The 24,864-nt window shown below is 38.8% G+C and overlaps 1 protein-coding gene across 2 annotated transcripts in view; it reads right to left on the bottom strand.

Annotated features, from left to right (window-relative positions):
• The window catches only part of RB1CC1 (RB1 inducible coiled-coil 1), a 102,467-nt gene that overhangs the window by 41,720 nt on the left and 35,883 nt on the right, over nt 1-24,864 (bottom strand). For both annotated transcript variants that reach the window (XM_054984855.1, XM_054984854.1), the window contains exons 8-15: nt 23,534-23,704; nt 19,658-19,842; nt 15,625-15,811; nt 15,424-15,505; nt 15,062-15,123; nt 12,742-12,845; nt 10,873-10,996; nt 4,291-6,203 (exon numbers count right to left, since the gene is read on the bottom strand). In XM_054984855.1, the coding sequence (XP_054840830.1) occupies nt 4,291-6,203; nt 10,873-10,996; nt 12,742-12,845; nt 15,062-15,123; nt 15,424-15,505; nt 15,625-15,811; nt 19,658-19,842; nt 23,534-23,704 (2,828 nt within the window). The remainder of the gene's footprint in view (nt 1-4,290; nt 6,204-10,872; nt 10,997-12,741; nt 12,846-15,061; nt 15,124-15,423; nt 15,506-15,624; nt 15,812-19,657; nt 19,843-23,533; nt 23,705-24,864) is intronic.

Genomic DNA, 24,864 nt, shown 5'->3' on the forward strand with positions numbered 1-24,864 from the left:
GCCACACAACTGTCTAAACAGAATGGGCTATGGACCACAGAATCAAGCAAATTTTTTAAAAAGAAAAACCCTTTCTAAAAAAAAATACTGAATGATGCACAGTGAACATAATGCAATCACAAAAGCAAAAATAGGTTGAAAACATGCTGCAAAATAAAAGCCTTAGCTAACCCCCTATCAACATTCCAGATAGTTGGGACACAAAGTATAGCCTGCCATAGTGGTGGCAGGTAGGGGGAAAGGGATTCAAACAAGTATCAGCAAGCACTGCAACTCTGCCAGAGTCAGCAAGACTTTAATCTTCTGATCTACACATCTAGGTATTCTGTGGTAAGTGGGAGGAGGGGGGATATATGTTTAGGTTACAATATGGCTTCACTTTAAGGAGGCCAGTTAGTCCTCCCTCACCTGATCATAAATATTTCCAAGTCAAGACCAAGTTTTCACCTGAGCAACAGGGAGACTTGCCTATCTGATTTTTTCTTCTCTTGCTGCATTGCTCCTTAGTTTTTTTCCTTGTCTGTCTTCTCCTTGCCACTTCCTGCTATCTTGAATTGATTATGTAGCTTGATTTCTACCTATTTAGCAACATCCTATGTCTGACCTTCTAGCACACTATTCCTGTAGCTTCTTGGATCATATATATTGATCTTGTCTATACCTGATCCAGATCTACTTTAGAAAAGTATTTTCTCATGAAGGTATCAAAGGACAACAGCATACTACCTTACAAGCTTTCTTACAGTTTATTAAAGTGAATTAAAGTTTCCAGGCTTGTGGTCACTTTCTGAGAAGAGATACTAGTAATTCCATGTAAGTTTCTCTGAGATTCTGGTCTGAAATGGTCATTCACATCCAGCATGTTTTGGAAGGTCTCAGTCATTTTTGCTCATTTTCTCACCATATTGGTGACAAATAGGCAAAAACTCTAGAACTGCATTGGATTGAGGAGTGATTTGTATATATATGTCAGACCCGCTCTAAGGAGTGCTGCGAGGATTGGGATAAAATATGGGCAAAGTAAGATGGGCAAACACTGGTTCTCTTTTTGTAGAAGTGCATGTTATCTTTGCAACAAATAACATTCCTCTTCTGGGTCAAAAAGTTTAAGTAGTTATGTAGAAACTTTTGCCAGAGAGGCACAGGTACAGTTTATATGAAAGTTCCCCTACAGCAACAACCTTTTCTTTTATTCCCTTAGAACCTCATTGATTAACAAATCCTGAGCAGCAGAAAGTTCTTATTGATCTTTTTTGGACTTGAGGGATAGAAGGACTGAAACAAAATTTGCTACCACCATAGTAATCTTAGGATTGTTATCTCTAAGCAGATAAAACAGTGTTTCTGAAATGTAGGGTGGTGATTGATCAGTAATAAGTGGCTTAATATAATAAGCCACTCTGATATTTCCATACAAATGGCATTCAAGGAAGACTTGTAAAGATGTATCAATTCTATTAAGACTGCAAGGACATATTCTATCAATATAAGGCCTATTTTAAAATCTTCCTTCTAAAACCATAAAAGGTATAATATTTAATCTTGCAAATAAAAAAGCTCTACAATAGCATGGAATAGTCATATAATACATATAGGGAGGTAAAGATTTCAGAGGAGTAATGCCAAAGGACAGGGGGGAATTTACACGATGGGCTCTACATGTCAAACTGCCATGGTCGAATTCCAGAATACACTTTTTAATAAAAGAGAGAGCTTTTGATTTACCCATCTCAGAGATAAACTTTGTTGTCATACCAACTACTAGCAGTTTCTCATCAAAAGTTTTCATCCAAACCAATTTGAGAGTATCCCAATAGGCCATCCCTAGCAAAAGAAACCACTTTTATTCTCAATCAAAAGATGTTTGGCCAAATTCCGCAAGCAATACAACATTTGAGACACATTAGGGTATATTCAAGAGTTTTCTCAGAAACTGAGCAAGGAGCTGATCAGCATTTTCAGATACAGCTTTAATCCAAACAGCTGAACCATAAAGAACTAGAGGAATTGCTTTCAAGTCAAAGCCTGCATAGTTCCAGGAATGTACAGAAGGTTCTTTGTATAGAAGAAACTATTTATAGCGTTTGCCCAGGGTTTTACTCTGTTAAACACTATTCTAAGTTCGGGATTCCAAGGTAAGTCTACTGAAAACAGAATCCCCAAATAAGAGAAGGTCCTAACTTGCAGAATATTAAATCTGTTGATTGACCACTATAATGGGGACCATCTCCTACTTTTGGTGAAGACCAGAATATTACCAGACTCTCTCACAGACAATAGTTGGAAAAGATTTGCAAGGCCCTTTGCAGACCAACCTTGGGGCAAGACAAAATGACAGCTCATCCACATAAAGCAAGACAGGGGCACTAGTCTCAGTAATTTAGGTGGATGGCATCACTTGTCAAAATTAGATGTTAAATCATTTAAATATAAACAGAAAGGGAGCTAGTAAACAGCCCTGTCTTACCCCCTTTTCCAAATTAAATGAGTTTGTTAAATGTCCTTCATACCCACAGCTGAGCCACAATATTGTCGTTGTATAAGCCCTAGAAGCCTTTCGTTAATGATAGTTTGGGCAAGTGTACTTCACAATTTGGAGTAATTTATAGAGTAAAAGGCCCCTTTAAGATGAATAAAGGCAACATATAATCACCCCCTTTTAAAGGATGGATATTTCTCAGCCAGATGGTAGAGGACAGGCTGTGATTGCTTCCCATGTAATCAGAAACTTTTAGCTGTTTGAAGTGGGTTAAATGGTCAATAGGAATGAGAACAAAGTATATTGCACTAGCTCCTTGGGAAGCCATTCTGTGGGATAACATTTCTCTGAATTGTAAATCTGGCTAGCTCTAGGCCTGCAATATTTATTATGGCATCTTTAGATCTTGTGATATGCCAAGCAAGCCTAAGAAATTTGCCACTATTGGGACCGAATAACTTAAAAAGAAGAATGTAATCATTGCTGCCTATCCTTGCACTGAAATCGCCCGTTAATACTAAAGGAATTCCTGAAAATCAGGCATACAGATCATCAACTATTTTTCCCAAATGGGCCCATCTCTGCATCATTTTGGTAGATGTGGATGGGAGAATATAAACTGAGGAAAAAACAGTCAAAGCATCCAATATCAGCAGAAGAACAATAATCAAGTCATCTGCCATCAAAAGATTGCAGGATCCCATGTTCAAATTTGATGATACTAGACAAACAAGACCCCTCCCCAATGGGACCCATAGAAGCTCTCTGGAAATAAGCAGTGTAGCGGGGAAAATCAGTTCACCCATTAACAATGTCTCCTGAAGGAGTAAGGTATCAAAAGAAGCTAAAAACGCTTTAGTATCAGTACAATGGACTCTCAAGTGCCACCCAACTATCTTCCAGTTTAAGATGTAAAGCCCACGGGTCCCTGCCAGTCAATTCTTGCTACAATGAAATCTTGGATTACTGAGTTGGTAATACTGATTATGACTTTTGGCTCCAAGGGAATAGGCATTTTCTCCCCCATGGACTGGGATCTTCTGGCCACTTTCTGGCTAGGGGGGAGATAGCTTCACAGACAGGATTAGATAAAAGTTTATTTTCATCGTTGACAGGGAACTTATGTAAAACAACTGACACTGACTCTCTTTGATTAATTAAATGCTTTTGTTCCTGGCTAATTTTTAATACATTATGCTGCAATTTTTGGAATAGGGTGATTATAGGTAGGGAATGAAATAACTGAAGATGTGCACCCACTATATCCAGCTGATCATCCTTTGAAAAGGATGGCAAAGGAGGAAAACATTTAAGCTTGATCAAGCAGCAACAACCTCAACAGAGTGGATTTCTGGCAAAACTTTCAGATTTCTGGCAATTTTTTAATTGGCACAGTATTCTTATGTGAACACTTTCAAAGAAATTAAAGCTCTTCCATCAGAAAGCAGAGGTACTCCAAACCCAATATGAAGATGATACCACTTCAATAAATTTTGAAGCCTCAAACTCCCAAGAAGAAAACACAACAGTCCAACACTTTCAGCAGTCACAACACATCCTTATCAATTTGACTGCCAAAACTAAAGGAGCAAGAATGAACATTCCATGTGCACATCAGAATAAACCATGTGAGGATGGAATTATGGATTGAGAAAGGATTAAGATAAAGAAGGTGTCCAGTTGAGAGCATGGCTAAGGACTCTAGGAACAAGAAACCTCACCTAGAGCTTGACATGGTGTTTATTCCACTATTCAGTGCTATTGGTCAATTTTATTTCAAACGTAAGAGGATAAATTAATTAATACAGTACCTCTGATTAACCCGCATCTCAAGTTGCTGAATTTTTTCCAAAAGTTCTTTTTCAACAGCTTCCCTATGCAACTCGAATTCTTTCATGGCAGCTTGTACTGCATCTTCTTTTTCACAACTGAGCTTCTCAACAAGCAGCTTCCTCTCTTCCTCATGGTTAGTGACTAGTAGCTTTTTCTCTTCTTCAAGCTTATTGATAGTGGTTTCATATTTTTTTTGCTGTTCACAAAGAGCCAAATTTTTCTCTTTTTGCTTCTCTTGGGCAGTCATCTCCAATTCTAGCTTACCTTGAAATTCTGTTATTTGTTCTTCCAACTTTTTTTCTGCTTCAAAAGCTTCTTGATGCAAAGAAGTTACCTTGTTCAACTCAATTTTCAGCAAATTTGTTTCCTCTTCATGCCTGCAAATTAATTCTGAAATGCATTGTTCTTTCTCTATGGTCATTAAAGTTCTGAGCTCTGCTAATCCTATCTGATAGTCCTCATTATTAATTTTTATTAGATGGTTTAATTTATCAATCTCTTTTCTTAAAATGTCAGTTTCCTTTTCAATGATAGATTTTAAATTATCCTGCTGCTGAGTTTTGCTTTTTTCTAAGAGTAGTTTCATTTCATCTGTTTCTGCTTCTTTCAAAGCAAGTTCAACTTCCAATTTGCATCTCAAGTCTGATAGTTCAGAAACCTTGAGCTTTAGTCCCTCAATCTGTTTTTCCTTTTCGTGGACATCTATAGCATAAGATTCCTGGATTTGTTCAAGCTGGCACTGATTTTCTTTTTTTAACTTCTCTAAGCAATTGTTATGTTCTGCCATTAGCACTTCAAATTCTTGTGTGTGTTTGACATGAAGATTGGTTTCTAGTTCCTTCAGATGCTCCTGCTCCAAATTTTGAAGTTCTGCCCTCAAAAGTTGCATTTTTTCATCAGCTTCTATATGAAGCTTTTTCAAACTTTCTAATACACTTTCACGAGATTCCCTTAATTCTTTAATTTCACAACATTGATTCTTCATTTGGCATTCCAATTCAAGCAGCTTCTGATCTTTTTCATTCTGTAAACATACAACAGCTTCCTTTTCATTCTTTACGACTGCAAACTCATCATCCTTATCATGCAAAATATCTTCAAGACTTTTCAAGTCAAACTTTAATTTTGTAATCTTTTTTTTGTTCTCCTCACCATCTTCAACTAAAGTATTCATTCTGCTTTCATATTCCATTTTAATAGATTGCAGTTCTTTTTGATGCTTATCTTTTAGTGTTTTTTCAAGAGACAGTTTTACTTTTTCTAGAATATTTCTTATTTCTATTGAAGTACATTTTAAAGAACTAGAAAAGTCATACTGTTCTTTTTCAACAAATGTTCTAAAGTGGCAGAGGTCTTCTTTGAAGTTTCTTAAATTTAACTGAGATTCTTGGGCAGCAACTCTGCATTTCTCCATGTAAACATTTATAGCAGAATTTTCTATAGCGGCTTCTTTTGCACAAATATTTGTGTCTTGCATCCTCCTACTGTCTATTGCATTGATAACTGAGGAATAAAGAGACTCCACCATCATTTCTGGACTTTGTGGATCACTTATCACATTTGGAGATGATGGATTTTCTTCTATAATAAACTCATTCACTGCTGACATAAAGTCAGATTCTGGACTTTCTGCCAGCGAGTCTAAGTCTAATGACCCTTGTTTCAGAGCATGCTCTAAGTTTGGGTGAGCAATTGTTTCAAAGTCAAACGTATGAGCATCAATACTGTCTGGAGACAATTCTTCTATTGGACCAGGGGGGCACTCAGGGGGACAAAGAGGACCCTGAAGGCTGAGCGATGGAGGAGTTCTAGGAGAGGTAGCAACTGTCCCTGTTGTATTTTCCATCCTTGGAGTAATGACAGATTGTGGGGAAGCTTGACTGTTGGAAGCCTAAAATATATATAAAAATGCAGGGTTAACAAATCACCTTTGCATATACAGTTACCAATGTACAAGTTCCAGTCCAAAAGATTTCACAATGAGCTCTAAGCCAGCAGTAGCAGGTCTACAAGACCTTCCCTACACATTTACAAAAAGTACTGCGAAGAGTGTTGCCTCAAGAAAAAAGAGGGGAGCAGGACCCCATACATGACAGCTAACCCTCATGCAGAAAGCCTCTACACTGTGGATTCCACTTAAACACCTTTCATTTTTATTACTTCATTAGAATATACTTACGATTTTTTCTAAGGGTTCATTCACATTTTACCAAATGGACATGATAGTCACATGGCTGCCACAAAACCTTTGGATGTGTACCTGAAGTTTCATGCCAGGAACTTAGTTCTGAGGCATGGAGGGACCCCATTTGAATCAGGATCTCAGTGTGTGGGGAAAAGGGGCTTAAGTCTCCCACTTCATGCCATTTTCCCAGCCTGAAACCACATCAGGAAGCTGCTACTTGCCCCAGTAGGAAAACTTATGAGGGCCCCATTTAAGTCTCTCCAGTGGAGCAAATTGCTGCTTTCAATGACATTTCAGGGTCAGGAAAACAGTGCAGATGGAGAAGACATTATCCATTTTTTTGTGTGCAGTCGGGAAGCCTCCCCAGCTGTCCAAGATCAGGAACAATCAGCCCAGGAAAGGAAGGGAGGAGAGCAGAGCATGAAGCCCTATATAAACAGGCTCAGTAGGGAGCCAAGGGGAGAGAGTTGAGGAGTGGATAGAGAGAGAAGCAAGAGTGCAGTGCTGAGAGCAAGCAGGAGAAGGAACAATGGAGAGGAGGAGAAGAATGGGGCTGCGTATGGAAGGGAGTGAAAAAGGAGGCAGCAGGCAGTCAAGGCGATGAAGTGGATGAGAGGGTGCATGGGTAATGTATATCCCCCCCTCCGGCCATGAACCCAATGCCTTAGAGCAGCCTCCCCGAAGCACCTGCCAGGTACAAGAGCGCCCCATGTAGCGGTACCCCTGCCGAAGTGGGGCAAGGCCGCTTACCTGAAGCCCCAGCAAGACGCCAAAGGGCAAACTGCAGTTATGCCCGAGGCGGGGCAAGTCTGCTTACCTGAAGCCCCCAACAGGAAGCAGAGCACCAAGTGTAGCCGCGCCCGGATGGGGGCCTGACAAAAATTATGTCTTGATTACATCAGACATATTACATTTGATGAGTTTTTTTAATGTATTAAAATTGACAGTTATCTTTCTGGTATGGAAATATCAGTATGAGATAGCTTCACAAGCTCAACTATATGTTGTATCTAAATAAACCTGCCTGTTCTGACATTTACCATACTGCATCCAAAGCTAGTTTTGAATTTTTTTTTAAACTAAGATAAATATCAGCTTACCGCATCTGTTGCTTCATTCAGGCCAAACATTTACCATAGAGAAGTGATGAGGTATATCTACCTCACAATTTCTTTACCATACCAAAAAAATGATGGCATACAAAGATTCCCCCATACATGAGAGAAAGGCTCTTGTATCCCACATGATTTCTGTTCATTTTTCCAGCGCTGCAGCTTTTGCCCTCTAGAGGGCTGGGATATGGAGCACTGTGAAATGCATTGTAGGGATAGCTGGGGGGGGGGGGCGTGATGGTGGTAGAAAGCTCCGGCCTTCCACCCATCGTCACATGGAAGTACTTTTTGCTTTTACATTAGGATCTCTGGATCCAAGCCAATATAACACTCAAGTTCTATAAACAGTTAAAGGCTTATGGTGCATGCATATTTTAAAGTGAAAAAGAACAAGAACGAGTGTAAATATTTTAACAAGCTTATTAGTAGAGATAAGGTGTCTTCGATTCAGCTTTGTTATCTTCTCTGGGGAAGCATATTCTATCTGCAAGCTCCTCCACCATAAACAAGCTGAATGCTTACTTAAGGATATGTACAATTTTCTTTTAAATACGGTTCATTTAATTTATTTTGATTTAATTTTAATGAAGTAAGTTATTTTAGTTATTAAATTCTGCTTTCATTTCTACTGATGTGAGTGAGCAGCACAATACTGGTTGTAACCCCCCTCCCCGTCCCCCGATACACACATTCTAATGGGAATAACATTCTCAGAAACTGCATCTATCTCCCAAGGGATTCTGTTAAATTTCTGAAAAATGAAATACATTGTCCTTATTTTATATACAATTAATGTTTTCACTTGCCAAGCAGGCAAACGCAGGAGTTTGGCATCCCAAAACAGAAGATTTGAAAAATCTCTGCTTGAGACCCTGAAGAGTCACTGCCATTCTAAATAGATAATATCAACTTTGATAGACCAAGGGTCTGATTCAGTATAAGACAGATTCATGTGTTATGTGACCAACTTCAACTTGGATTCAGGCCTGACTTTAGAATGAAAAGGGCCTTGGTCACCCTGACTGATCACCTTCACTGGGATACTTACGGGGGAGTATGTCCCTGTTGATTCTCCTGGATCTCTCAGTGGTTTTTGATACTATTGACCAAGCTATAGAGTCTGGCTAGGATAGGAGTAGGGTACACCATGCTTCTGCTCTTATTTGCCCAGCCAATTCCAGAAGGTGGTGCTGGGGGACTGCTGTGCTGCCCTGTGGTATTTATGCTATAGGGTCCCCACAGGGTTCCATCTTATCCCTCATGGTATTTACCATCTACATGAAACCATTGCAAAAGGGATTTGGAGTGAGGTGCCACCATTATGGTTGGTTTGCCAGCAACAGACATTCCTTGACAATCATGATCTGGCCATAGTGATCCATGCTTTAGTCACATTCAAGTTGGATTACTGTAAAGTGGTCTGCATAGGCTGTTCAGAAACTTCAGTTGGTCCAAAATGCAGTAGCCAGGCTATTGTCAGGGGTTGGTTACAGGAATCGTATCACCCCTGTGCTGAAAGATCTGCACTGGTTATCTATCTGTTGAGTCTCAATGAGAAAGGTGGACTATGAATAGTATAAACAAACAGCCAGCTTGGGCCAGTGTATCTGAAGGACCATTTCCATCCAGTTCACCAGTTAAGATCTGCCTCTCAAGTCCATTTCTCTGTGTTCCTGCATTCAGGGATGAGGCTGGTTGCAAATACAGACAGGCTTTTTCTGTGGTACTTTGCCTTTAGAAAGCCCTCCCCCTTGAGAGTCGCCTGGAATTAACTTTACTTCCTTTTAGGTGCCAGACTAAAATACATCATTTTACCTAGGCTTTTAATTACGAGTTTTATCTTATCACCTTTACCTTTATTTACCTTTATCATTCCCTGGCATAGTATTATCTGGCATTACATATTCCAGATATGGTTTGTATTATTCTGGCTTTCATCATTACTAGGGCCCTTTTCGCACTTACGGTTTAAACTGTCATTTATAAGCATTCACTGTGATTGCAATGGCTTCGGCATTGCAACATTACTACACTTGCTCCACACTGTCCAAGGCAGTTTCGATTTGGTGTCTTGTTTTTCATTTTTGACAGGCTTTGAAGCCTCAGTGCAGTTTCAGGCTTTTGGGGCTTTGCAATTCACATCACCCTTTTAAAAAAAAACTTTGAGCAAGCGTGGTAATGTTGCAATGTTTGAATCCATCCCCCCCACCCCGCTGTATTTGCTGATTGGGCTGTCCTGTGCCCACTGGAGACGCAATTGGTGGCCAAGTTCTGGAGCAAAACATGCTTGTTCCACTCTCATTTATTTTTTTTAAGCCAAGCCAGGAAAGGGTTAAAATGCTGCTGCTTCACCCCCTCCTAGCTTTGTTTCCAAAGGGCTGTACAAAATGCTTGCTTTTCCCCCCTCTCTGGCAAAGCCCGAAACATGCCTGGGCAGGAGGGAAAAGCAGCCATTTAATCCTTTCCTGGCTTTTAAAGTCAGGAGGAATATGCAGTAACATTTCAACATTACAACATTCCAATGTTACAAGGTACCAACCCATTCTTGCCTTTGAGAGTGTGTGCATACCCCAAAAAAGAAAGCGAAAAGCAACCATTTAACCCTTTCCTGGCTTTTAAAGCCAGAAGAGAATAAGCAGCATTAGGAATCATTCCTGGCTTCGTGTGTGCATACCCAGGAGGAAGGAAGCGAATGGAGAAGCAGACTTATTACCCTTACCTTGCTTTACTGATAAAAATGGCAGAAAAGGAGTTCAGAGAACTCTTTTAATTCTGCACAGACCAAACAGCTCCCAGGGAAAAGGATAAGGGGGAGAAGGGGAGAAGAGAAGCAGAAGAGGAGTACAGAATTTGCACTGACATTAATCAGGCCAGATGTGACTCAGCAGCAGCTTCAAAATAAAATCATGGTATGTCTGAAAGGGGAAAAAATTGGGAATACCACAGACAAATATCGATACTGCGTCCCATGACTACCTTGCAAGTGTGAAACTCCTGCAAACATGAGAAGCAGAAGAGATACTGAAACACTTTAAAGTCCCAGTGTAAAAAGGACCTAGGTTTTGTTGGCTAGGTATGAATATAACAAATATTTCTACCATGAAATGAAAAGCAGCAACAACACATCCTCAATTTTAAATCTATTTTCTAATAATAATTCTGATTTCAGTTTACAGCTAAATTCAACTTCCTAGTGACTGCAGTTAGTATTGCAATGCTTTAGTTTACTCTTGCATACCGTCACATGCATAGCCCAAGGATACCTTTTCATTCAGCAGATCTGTAATGGTCTGGGACATTTCATCCAAACTCTGTGCTGCTTTGACCAGGTTATGAAGAGCAAGTACATGCTGGTGGAGAGGTTCGAAATCACAAAGTATGGGAACCCTTAAAATGCAAAATAATTTAACATGGATTACATGAATATCATAAAATAACAGAAAGCAGTATAAAAAGTACTTCACAGGAACCTCTTTACTCTGAGGAGTTTCAATATACATGAAATGAGGGGGAAAAACGAGTGTTTTGTTGCATTCCACAAATCACGAACTTTCACAAAATTGTCCTGTTTCACGAAACGATTTATTAGTTTCATGATTCATCAGAACCCAGGGCACTTCAATGGCCCCCTTCATATCCAAAGATGCCAAACTTGCAAGGAGACTTCAGCAGGCTCTCCTCCACCTACCCTCACCCAACAAGCCAGCAAAAACAAATGCTCTAAATAAGAATATAAGCAAAGAACTTTAAAGAAAAAAAGTAGGCCTCAGTCAAGCTAGGCCCCAGAGCCAGGCAATGCCCTGAGACTGGGGTTGGGTGGGATGGAGGAAAGACAGCACCTTCACCCAATGACTTCCCAACAAGGTCAAGAGCTGAAAATAAGGAAGAGGCTTTTCAGTCTCTTTTAAAGCAGCAGCAAATCCAGCCAAAAGCTCCCAATTCCACTCACTGCAAATTTCAGCGACAGGTCCTCCCTCTCCCTTTGGCTACTGGAACTGAAAATCACAAGGCAGAGAGCTGTGCCTTATATAAGAAATACTCACATAGAGCAGAACAGGAGGTCTCTGGTTGGCAGACAGACCTGCCTAAAGGGGTTTGGAGGGATGAGATTGGTGTTTCTATGGCTACAGAAGGCCCATCTCCTCAGTTGCCTAGGGGATTAACCCCCCTGCTCCTTGCTGTATAAGGTAGAATGGAAGCTCTCCAGTTGGCAGGGAGAGCTGCCTATCAAGGTTATGTGGGCTAAGATTGGGGTTTCCAATGACAACAAAAGGTCTGCAGACATTCCAGGCCTATGTTGCCTAGGGAATCAATGGATCAGCACCAGCCCATCTGGCATCACGAATCACTCATGAATCGAACAAATCGGCCCCAAAAGTTGTGAATTTCGTGAAAACTGCGGCCCCCACAAAATGTGTTTCGTGAAACATGATTCATCACGAAATCTGGTTCGTAGTTTGATTCATGCCCATGCCTACTTATAAGAATCTGCATATGTATATGGAAGATTTGCTGTTTCCTCTTTCTGCTTGGTTCAGCTCCAGATGCTGCTTCTCTTAACTTTCAGAAGTGGTTCTTCTCAGGGTGCGAATACTGAAGTGGGAAGACGGTGCTGTTGGAAAGCCTTGATGCCCCAGAAAAGTCCTTTTAATTTCTTTATAGTTTTCTCATTTAAGCAAACTTTTACTATCCTATGGGATCTAAATATGGTCAAGTCTTCCCTTTGAAAATGGCAGTATTTTACTCTGAATATGCTTTTTTTTGCTTTTACCTTTTCCTGAGTTTAATTTTAATTACTGGAAGTCATGCTGGTTTTAAAAAGATGGAATATAAATATTATGCAAGAAGAAGATTGGGACTGTAGACAGTATGAAGAAGAATGAAACAGTCAACTTATTTCTTAAGCATTTCTTCCCTCTTGTCTGGCAGCTGAGTCATAAAGATCCCTTTCATCTGGACATGTAAAATTTGAAAAAAACCCTGAAAAATGCTTTTGAAGTATCCACTTTTTTTAAAAAAATCCAATTTTTCCAATAAATGTTCTGGAAAAGAAGTGTGCCAAGGTGGATATGTCCCTTTTATTACGCATAGGCATTTGAATACACTGAATTACTTAGTGCATTTCATCTTACCTGAGTAATGGTTGGACTTCTGAAGGACAAAAAGACTGTAGAAACTGCAGGTCAGATAAAGAGATATCAGGAAGTTCACTATCAAATCTGCGAGGTTTCCGAGTCTATACAAAAACAATTTGTTCATATTATAGATATGAATGTAAAAATACATGAATTATTATATTCAAAGACTATAAACAGGTGGTCTGCAAGTACTAACTGGTGTTATCTACAGTTTAATTGCATGAATATTTTATAAGAAGGATCCTTCCTTTTAAAAATGTATTTATTCTGCAATATATGTGATTCTGCAATATATTCTACAATATATGCGATTACTCCATGTTTTTGAATAGCTTGTTTTTATAATAATAAGTAATAACTTATGTTGTTTTTTTTACTTATAAGCCACCTCAAGCAGGACTCTTTAGAACTAGCATATGAATTACCTAAGTAAATACCATTTGTTCCCATTCTCATATCAAATGATCAGAGTCCTAATGTAAGAATTTGTAAACAAAACAAAGAACTATGGGTGTGAGCTTCGGGTATCCGATTCGGAAAGCTTCGGTATTTCTGAATCAGGGTCAGCATGCAAGTGACCCTTGCTTCAATTTGGTTTGTGTAGAATTCTGTTTTGACATGATTCTCTAGTTTGATGTTGGTCCTGATTCATTTTGGTTTGGGGAGGGAGTTCCATTCCTTTGCTTCAGTGCGCCCAAATAGTTTTCCCCTTAGGGAATAATGATTGAATAAATCTGGATTTCTTAGAGAATCTTTCCTGGATTTCAGAAATCCCCCCCCCTTTTTTGTGATTTCTGAAAAACAGATCTGGATTTCCTGGATTTGGGGCAGGGGGAGCACAGTCCAGCCAAATGCTGAGGTGGAGCCAACCCTTGAAGGAGCTTTCCTTCGGGCTAATGAACTTTCCATCAACTTTGGTAGCTTCTATAAAAGAACCATTTAAGTTGGAAGAAGGCTGAGAGGAGTGGTAGCATCCACCCGTGTGTAATGTTATGATTGTAGTTTGTGTGGAACCATGGAAATCGCACACTGGACTCTCTCCTATTATCTATGTCTTGCATACATGATACAAAATCAAATTACTATAGCTGTACATGTAAAAAAAAGAAACAATTCTGGTACTTTTTATTTGTAAATAAGTCAGCAAGTATGCAACAGCACAGGATCCTTGAACTTCACCTCATCACCAATGAAAGGTAATGAAAGTAGGAACATCTAAACCTTGCTAGTAAGTCCACAAAAGTCATGTGCCCACAATTTTTTTTGCTAATCCTTACATATATTATGGGAGTTTTTTTTCTGCTTCATGTGACTAGCCATATTGGTCCTCGGCAAAAAAGCAAGATTTGAGTCCAGCAGTACTTTAAAGAACAACAAGATTTCCAGGGCATAAACTTTCCAGAGCTTCACTCTATAAAGCAATTTCCTGGGGAATTGTGTTGGTCTTTAACATGCTACTGGACTCAAATCTTGCTCTAGGTTTTTTTGGCAGAAAATGAGAATTAACTTCGTAAAGATTTTTTGTTTGGCTTGAGGCAATTCTAATTCTTCACAGGTAATCAAGGGAATAGCTATTCGTATGCCAGGATTATCTACTTATATATTTAATTTGAAATGCACCCAGAAGTGGTGCTGAAGATCTGTGCTGCTACTACTCATCTTATGGCACCCACAGGACACATTTATTGTGAGCCAAAGCCTCTTTCACAGGAAGTGTATAATAAAGTGAGCTTTAGTTCATGAGAGCTTATGCCACAATAAATGTTGGCCTGTCACAGCCGTAACAGTCAAAAGGCACTTCAGCACTCTTTCTCTGGAAACTGACACTATGGAACACTACCAGCAGACTTCTTTTAGGGCTAATTTTCATAGTATTAATACAAAGGAAAAGTAGTAATCCTGTTACATCATCTTTGGACTAAGTCACCAAAAGAACACATACCTTTCTCTTGCAATCCTGAAAATACTAAATGTAGCTTCAAACTCTTCCTAGTTTCATATTATACTAATAATTCCAAGTTCAAATCAAGAGCCAGTTTGGGGTAGTGGTTAAGAGCACGTGACTCTAATCTGGAGAACTGGGTTTGATTTCCCACTCCTCCACTTGAAGCCAGCTGGGGGAGCTTGGGTCAGTCACTGCTTCTAGGAGCTCTCTCAGCCCCCCTCACCTCACAGGGTAATTGTCATGAGGATAATAATAACATACTTTGTAAACCGCTCTGAGTGGGCATTAAATTGTCCTGAAAGGCAGTATATAAATCGAATGTTGTTGTTGTTATAATTAGTAAATGTCTTCACCAAAAGTAACACTTACACAAAATGATGGAAGCCAGGCATCAAGACCCCTGAATAAGCGATTTCTTAGAAAAGACTTCCCTGTGTAAAGAAAGAAATGTTAACTTTTTAAAGCTTTGTTCACAAGTAAAAAGGTCTGAAGGATGGAGATTTTTACATGCAAAAGGGCACTGAGATACATGGTATGCTTTAAAGCAAACTCTGATATGGATGCTATATATACATACATAAGCCAGCCTTCAGATATAGAAAGAAGGGGGTGGGGAGAGACAGACAAAACACTCAAAAAGATTTGGGAAACATACCAGTCAATCATTTACATAATGAGTATTGGTACCTGCTAGTTGCAGGAAGTATGTGATAAGCAGCACAGATACTTACTGAATAATTTCCCAAAAGTTTCCCTTTTGGCCTTTTCTGCATCATAAAGGTGTTTCCCATCTTTTATTAAAGCGCCAGCCCACTAAAAGAAAAAGAAGAGTTGTTTAATATATAACTTGACATGTACACAAAGATGGTGACAAGTCATCTCATCAAGTCATTCAGGGTGTGAAATTTAAATTTCCTACTCAATTTGCTTACCTCCTTATAGTGTTTTACAAACATCTTTCTCCTTACAACCTCAACAACAGCCAAACAGTACATCTGAGGGACATTACTAAGTTTCTCTACAATCTTCACTCGTTCTAGCAGCTCTGTTACGAGACGGAGCAGGGCTTGCAGCTTCTCTCCATCTTGGTCAGCATGAAGCATTACAAAGCAGCACCACCTAAGGAGAATAAAATCTCAACATAGCAACTGGACTGACATTCACAAGACCAGTGATTCCCAACCTTTTTGATATGGTGACCCACAAGTCCAAATTTACTTCACATGGTGACCCATATGATGGGTTGCTGAAGGAGCTGTGTCAAGACAAAGCCTATACTCGCACAAACCTCTTCCTCTCTTCCTCTCACTTTTATATGTGCTGAACAGCTCCTACCACGTCTCCAGCATTTCTTCCCGTTCTTACACTTACTATTGTAAAGTTACTGTCAGACAGCTTTCCACCCCGTACTATTGTCACAAAGTGAAAGGGTGAGGCAACAAAGAGAGATGTTGGAAATGAAGAAGAGGAAAGAGAGAGAAAGAAAAGGATGCAAAGGGCAGGAGGTGTCATTAGGGATGGCTGGCCTCAACCCACTTTCAGACGCTTTGCAACTCACTTTTGGATTCCAACCCATATGTTAGGAAACACTGCACAAGACAACACACTTCACAAAATACTCCGTATGAAATTATTTTTCTCCAGAAGAGCTCTAAATATTTAGTTTTGAACTATATATACAGGAAATGCAGTTTTTACTAATGCTATCTGAAAGTTTACACAAATTAACATATTTTATTTATTGTGCTTTTACACCTTCTTTAAACAATATCTACAATGGATGCTAAATTCTGCATCCAATACCAAATTCTGTCCTATGAGGAGTCCATACTAGAGATGGGCTTGAACCGGGGGGGGGGGGAATTAACCATGTGGTTCATGGTTCGTTGCATTTCACTAACCTGCCCCAGTTTGCGAACAGGTTCGTTTGGTTCGTGAAAAAGACACACCCAGGTCAGCAAATTGTCACTTCCAGGTCAGCAGAAGGCCACTTCCAGGTCAGCAGAAGGTCTGCAGTAAGTCCATCCCGTTTCCTAGGAAACTGATTGATTGGTGCCAAGCTGTCTGCAGTGACTAACCAAAAAATGAACCAAACGAACCAGCCTAAAGTTTGTGGCGGTTTGTAAGAAATGGGCTCTGACCAACTGCCAGTTTGCGAACCACGAACCGGCCTGGTTTGTCACAAACTTTGGTTCATATTTCAGTTCGTGCCCATCTCTAGTCCATACATCCCTGATTATGATTCTACATTGCACTAATACAATGAAGACTAAAAACTGTTCTTCGAGTAACCCAGATGTCCTGTTGGCTCAAATCTAAATCAAATCTCCAAAATCATCAGTGTCAGATGAGGTACTCTATGGGTATATCATGGATAAGGAGTCAGGTCCCTTTCTGCTTGTTATATCCCTTCTTGCAGAAAGGGATTGCTTTTGTTTATATGTGAAACACAATGTCTAGATCCAGATTGGTCCCTGTCCCACGAAATCAACTTTTCCATGGTTGAAAGGGACTGCCAAAGGGGAATGCAGCAAAGATTTGCCTGCAGCAATGCTTTCTACTGATGGATAGCTGGATCCAAACCAAAGCACATCTCAACCCATTTTCTAAACAGTTAATTATAAAGCAGTTCTCTTTCTTGGATTTTGAAGATATACTTCAGACTAGGGGTGCACACCATAAATAAATAAATAAATAAAAATGGGTAAATCCAATTTTTTTACTACATCTTTTTTTTTGGGGGGGGGGGGAATCACAATTTCCTGAATCCTGAATTGATTCTCTAACTCAGTTCAAGTATTTCCAAAAAAATTTGGCCATTGTTTTCTACGGGAAAATTACTCTGGGAGATATCTGATGGGATGGAGTGGTCATTTTTCACCAAACTTGGAGGGAACCTACTCCTGACTGTCCTTTAAAGATGCCTCAAGTTTCATGGAGATTGGACTCTGGGGGGCAATTTTATGGGCCTCCAAAGAAGGTGCCCTCACCCACTCTCCATTGTTTCCTATGGGGAAAAATATCTGGGAGCAATCCAGAGGCATTTACCTGGGGGATAGCATTTTTCCTGAAAACTCTACAATATTTTCAGGGGGACTACTCCTGACTGTCTTCTAATGATGCCCCAAAGTTCAGGATGATTGGACCCTGGGTGCCAACTTTATGAGCCCCTGAATAAGGCGACTCCAGCCACTCCATTGTTTCCTATGGGAAACAAGTCAAAGCGGACTCCAATTGTAGAAACACACTGGGGCAAGGCAGCCATGGCCAAGGCACACTCCCACATGCAAGCTGAGATCATCCCAGAGAAAGCCTAATAGAACCAAACTGAAGTACAGGAATGACTTCCCCCAGAACCAAATAGAAGGAAGGGGACCAACAGCACATCAGAGAATCACAACTATTCCACCCAAATGCAACTGAAGCAAGGAACACTGTTGTAACGTAGCCCAACAGAAGCAAACTGAAGCAAAGGAATGCCTTGTGCTTGGGCACTGCTTGGTTCTGTTCTGTGGGGTTCCCCCATTGGCTGAACCCAGCTTCTGGCTGCAGTGAATGACACTAATTCTGTTGGGCTAAGTTGCAACAGTGTCACTTGCTTCGTTTGGTTTGGGTGGAACAGATGTGATTTTCTTACGTGATGTTGGTCCCCTTCACTTTGGTTCTGAGGGTTTTCATTCTTGTGCTTCAGTTTGCTTGGAATACTCAGATGTTACTGAATCAGCCAAAATTTGGTATTTTAATCCAAATTCAAAACTGAACTGCACACCCCTATTTCAGACTATATTGATGGGTCCTAAGAAAGCTTAGGTAACCTTGACAACAAAGTCCTTGAGAATGCATAGGAAACAACAATAAATTAGTTTTAATAGTACTTCAAATATTATTCAAAAACATTACTTCAAGAAACGGGGGCCTACAGAATCTAAAAAATAGTAATTTTTGCTGTCTCTCTCACCCTCCCAGACTGCTTAGTTATAAGCCCACCAAAACAAAGTCTTCAAATACCTTAAAATGTTTGTGTGTTCTAACAATGCAATCTGAAGAGCACAGCGAGTCACAAAATTTTTGTCCCTTTTACTCTACTGGTAAAGAATATTAGCAGGTACAGAGGATACAGCACAGCAACAGTTAAATGCTTTAAGGGTCACAGCTTTCAACGAGACATCTGAGCCCACACTTAATTCTGCTTGAACAATTTCCTGTTACCACCCTTCAACCATTGTCCTTTTAACAACATTAAACATTTGTAAATACAACCTTATAATCCTAATCATAAAAGACAGATGAATGCATTTTATGCCATAGCTATTAGTTTTACAGTAATTTAAAAGACTGACATCAGAAAACACACTGATCAGCTATCTGGGCCATCTTCCTTTAACACAAGGAGACTTCTACCAGCAGAAAAACCTCTTGCACACGAGGAAGGTGCTGCTGAGTAGACTGGTAGCATACAACCCAATATAAAGGGTCTACAGGACACATCAGATCTCACACTTCATCCATAGAAGTTTTCACTTATTTGTGAATTAAAAGCAAACAGCTGCCTTTCTCACACCTTGCTTATTTGATTTTAATGTGGCATGTTCGGCTTTCTATTTTCTACTATCTCATTTACAGCTGCCAATTCTAGCTTGGAAAATTCCTGGAAATTTGGGGAGGTAGAAGCTCAATGGGGATGTGACGCCATAGAGTCCACTTCCTGAAGTTACTGTTTCCTCCAGGGGAATATTTTTCAGTTGTAATTGTGGGAGAACTGCAGGCCTCACCTAGAGGCTGGAAACCCTAACTGTATTACTTGGCATTTAGATTTCATATAAGGTTGTTCTCATGAAAGACTCTGTATCACTGTTCTCCTCTCCAGATTCGTCAAGCTTCCTTTTCAGTAGTTTTTAGAATAAGATTTATGACAAATTCAACTGACGAAAACTGAAGGGGGGGGAGCAATGGAGCAGTACTTACTTTAGTCGGACTTGTAAGTTATTTGCAAGTTCTTGTTTGGCAGTAGTACATTTCTGTTTAATATCTAAGAGTTTCCTGTGGTTAGTTAACATAATCATCAATTGATTTGCATGACTTAAACACAGATCAGGTAACACAGAAGGATCTTTCAAGTTCTCTGCTCTCTTCTGATTAGCCAAAAATCCCTACAAGAAAACAGAAGTTTAAAATTCACTAGTATGTAAATAAGAAACAAAACACGCATAAAACCAAGAGATAGGAGGAGGCAAACTACGTATAACATACATCTTTATTTAACCTTGATAGTTTTTAAAAAACAGAACCACCCACTTCCAGATATCCAGATAGCCAATGCAAATTATCAAGTAAAAATTAAAATAGAATCTGCATGTGAGCAAGCATTCAGATGTGCATGAAAAGTTATCTGGATTGGGGACCTAGAAACACTTTTACAATATGAATGACATCTTGTCAAACATCTGATACCTTCTGCACACTCAAAATGAGGACAGTAATGTTTATCAGACCATCTAGTACTTTATGTGGAACGGGATAGTGTTCTATTGCCCACAATTTGAAGTGGTGGCTGGACATCTTCAAGGAATCCTGGGTGGACTATTTGGATCCTTTCCAATCTGGTTTTAGGTCTGGTTATGGGACTGAAATGGTTTTAGTTGCCCTGGTGGATGACAAGGGACAGAAGGGGTGCAATCCTGTTGAGTCTCCTGGATCTCAAAGTAGCTTTTGATACCATCAATCTTGGCATCCATCTAGACTGTCTTTTGGGGTTGGGACCAGGAGGTACCATTTTGCAGTGGTTTTGGTCCTATCTTCAAGGTAGGTTTCAGAAGGCACTGCTGGGGTATTGCTGCTCAGTCTCTTGGCCTCTGGGATAGTACAATGTTCTATTTGTGCCCTATGCTTTCTAACATATACATGAAAATGCTAGTTGAGGTCGCCCAGAGATTTGGGCTGGGTTGTCACCAATATGTGGATTTCATACTTCCAGCTTTTTTGTTTCATTTGGTATTCCCTTGCTGATCCTCCTTCCTGTTTTTTTGTTACTTTTCTGTATTATACATTGTTCCTGAGGTTGATTTTAATGTTTTGTTAAATGTTTGACATCATGAGGGACCTAACTATGTGGAAAGGTGAGGTATGTAAGTTTTAAACAGATAAATAAAATGAAATTATTGTCCTAGAATAAAAAATATCCTGTGTTAAACTTACTTGCATAACATTATAAACATCTGAGAAGAATAATGCTCAATGTTAAAGCTTTAATATTATCTGAATAAATATCAACTGTATGTTTCTGCTGTTCTTTTAATGACTATCATATTGTATTTTATGTCAGAAATGTGATTGTATTTACTTTGAATATTTTTTAGAAAAGTGACTCACAAGAGCAAATTTTTAAAAAATTAAAAAGCAAAATAATTAGTATCTTTTATTTATTCAAAATATTATTTCCCTAAAAAGTTGCCTACCCACCTGGATCTATGCTTAGCCAAAGGTAGTTGACACAACTGATATCATTTTACATTTCTGATGAGAAACCAAATACTAATATTCAGTGTTACTGTCACAATGATTTTAATTAACTCAATAGCATGGTTATTCTACATGGACTATATACATGGTGAACACAGCTGGCAGGATAGCTGGCAAAAGACTGTTTGGTCAACTGATTATTTGAACTGATCTTTAGTAATAGTTCATCAGACATTCTAGTGACAGATAGCAGGGGAAGGGACTCAGCTATAAGTATATATTTTAAATGGCCAAGGTTCAATACTTTGCATCTCCAATTAAAAGAATCTCAGACAGGAAAACAGAGAATCACCCCTGCTTAAGTTCTTAGAAATGCGAAGATAGTACTGGTTTCAGTATACCAATGATCTTATTCAGAAAGCAGTGTTTCATATGGTCACATGAATAAAGACAAAGAAAAGTGACCATCCCCAAAGTGATAGTATAATCCTATTTGAAAGTTTTGCACTGGATTTAAGAACTCAATGAAAGTATCGTTGTTATGCATTGCCACCTACTGACCATTCTGATCAAAAGATGTACTGCTCAAATAATCTAATAAAACTCAGTAAGTTATAAAACAAAATACTGGTGTTTTTCTGTTGGAATCGTGTACAATTGGCACGTGCCCAATTTCTACATGGAAAAACACTTCCACTCCAATAATCATAAAGTTGCTGAAAATGGTACATTGTTTTGTCAATGATGGTCATTTCAAATTTCATTTCCCTGTCCATTTTAATCATTAACTAAATTAAGACTCAAACTGTGCAGTGTTACACTAAGTGAAGTTTACATTGAAATTATACTGCAAAATCTCCGTGGCCAGGATTCAAATAGCTGTACAGCTAGCTCTACATCCTTTAAGTGGGGTTAGTCTTGTTCTTCTCCTATAGTAGCCATAAATGCCATGTGAAAGCTTCAAAAGCAATCTAAGATATGGCTGAGGGGAGGAGAATCACATTCTCCCATTTAAACAAAAAAAGTCTAACATTCCATAACATGCCCAGAGTATATCAAAAGTAGCTATGTGGCTCCAAGACGACAGGTTGGATCCAGAAAGCTTTTTCACTGAATCTTACTTAGTTTCCTTCCTTATTATAGCTCCCATTCCATATAGCTTTTGTACATGCAGATCCCATAATCACCACCATAGGCTTTCTGGTGACCAAACAAACCCCTTGCTCTGTCATCAGCTACATGCAAACATAGCATATTTCTCGACAGTGCACTGGCAAACGGAAGGATCATTTAATCTATAATATTGGAATGAAGTCAATGTACTTTCATCAGTACTTCTTACAATCCTTACCAAATTCCCAAAGATCCTAATCTTTGGAAGTACTATAAATCCATGCAATTTAGAATTTGGTTGTAGATAACTTATTTGTAGTGTTTTTCTCCATAGCATTTACATCCATTCAAAATGGAATAAAAGTCTAAGAATAAGGAACAAAGTTTAAGATAGTCAAGGAAGCAGATCAGAAGGACAAGGGACTTTCAAACATTATTACTTTTTCTACTATCATTTTGCTGGTTTGGAATACAATTCTAACAAACTGGAATCCAATTTTAACAAAAAGATTCTGTTGATTATTCTCATGGTATCTATAAACAGTATCTGTAAAGCAAGCACAATCTCATCTACTCGTGCAGGTTCACACTCCCAAAGAACTAAAACTATGTTCTGTATCAAGAGACAAAGGCTGTGTGTGGGGGGGGGGGCGGGGAGGGGGGGGAGCAATCTAATCACTTTCCTAAATTAGAGATTTATTGATTCTTTTACCTGAAAAGCATCATACTTGTTTGAATGTCTTCAGGTACATAGTTGCATTTAATAGGAATAACACTATAGAATTTTCTCACTGTTAATAGAGACATCCCTCCCATATACATACATGACTATTTTGCTTCCAACAGTAATTGCTAAAGAATCCATATTTTTCCTCAAAACTTCTTTAACTTCAGTTTAGTAACTTCTGATAAGATACCCCAATCCAGGAAGAATATACATTGCCTAGCTTAAACAAATCTAATCTATAACTTATTAAATTACAAAAAAGGTGATGTTACAAAAATAAAATTAAAGCAGTTTATATGACATCTGCAAGTTTGGTGTAGTGGTTAAGATTCCTCACTCTTCCACTTGAAACCAGCTGAGTGACTTTGGATCAGTCACAGTTTCTCGGAGCTCTCTCAGCCCCACCCACTCATGAGGATAACAATAACACACTTTGTAAAATGCTTTGAGTGGGCGTTAAGTTGCCCTGAAGGGCGGTATATAAATCCAATATTATTATTATTATTATTATTATTATTAATTTGCATTAAAAATGTCCTCACCTGAGCAAGTTCTTTTTGTTCATTCACCAGCCTGCTACAACTTGCTATCATCTGGTCCAATGCATAAAGCCTGTCTTCAAGTCCCTTAATGGCCTTCATGTTCTGATTATCTAATTTGGCAATAGTTTGTCGACATTCTGCCAAAAAGGGCTGAATAATCCTTGGGTCAAGCTGTAAGACAGAAAATAATAATAATAATAATTTATATCATCACTTGTATTGTAAAAAAATATGTAGGCTAAAAACTCATAACATTTAAACAAGCTGGCACAATTGCAAAAGATTCTGTGTCTTTTACACCTTCGTTAAGTTTTGTGTGTGTGTTTTCTTTAAATGACAACTTTATTTCTTTCTGTTATTGACTGCTATTGTTTGTGAAGAAACTGGAAACCACTTGGCTGAAAGCATGGGATATTGTTTTTAAACAATCAAGCAACAAAAAATAGAATATATTTCTTTCTTCTGAAGTTTTAAACTTGAATTAGGCTTGGCAAATTTGTAGAACCCATGTCATGTGTCAGTTACATATTTCACTAAAAGATGGATACAATCCATTATCTGTGAGACCTATATAAATCAACAGAGAGGATTTGACGATCATGATTCAGAAGTCATGAAGTATACACTTTTAAACTGTTGATTAGTGCAATCTGCCTGAGTCAAATAAAATAACTTATTTTTGCAATATGCAACGTATCTCCAAAGAAGTTAAAGAATGTTAAATGTATGTGCAAACACAGAAAGACTGCATACCCATGTAGACTCAATCTAGCTTCCAAGACCATAAACCAGAAATCAACACTTTAAAATAGTTATCTATTGGCTGGTCCAGATTACATCAAAAATATTGCTTATGATTGATTTGAAAACACAGCCTCTGACACATTCTGAGCATATCTACAATCATGAAATTGCATTGTATAGTCTTAAAATGGGACGGGGATCTGATTCAGGTTTCAGCAAATGCCGGGTGTGGAAAAATGTCACTTTCTTTTGAGCTTTACTAAAGGAGCAGAAATGAACACATGTAATTACCATATCATTGGTAATATCTGGCACTAAAAATTATACAAGCAATTGTTATTCTAGATGTACCATGTAGAAATCAGCACAGAAGTCCATTCATGCAAGTTCATGCAACACTTTTTCTTTTATGTATCTTAGCAGGATATTAAAAAAATTCCAAGCCCTCATTATCCAAGGACCTAAAAATTGGGCTCTGGAACCTGGAAGTTTGTGGTACTGCCCTATTGCTGCTTCTAGAAATTTAACAGGCCACCAAAAACATATAAATTAGCTTGTTTCAGTGACAGCATGCTTTTAAAAAGTTA

The sequence above is a fragment of the Eublepharis macularius genome, chromosome 7, assembly GCF_028583425.1.
Source record: "Eublepharis macularius isolate TG4126 chromosome 7, MPM_Emac_v1.0, whole genome shotgun sequence".
Lineage (NCBI taxonomy): Eukaryota > Metazoa > Chordata > Lepidosauria > Squamata > Eublepharidae > Eublepharis > Eublepharis macularius.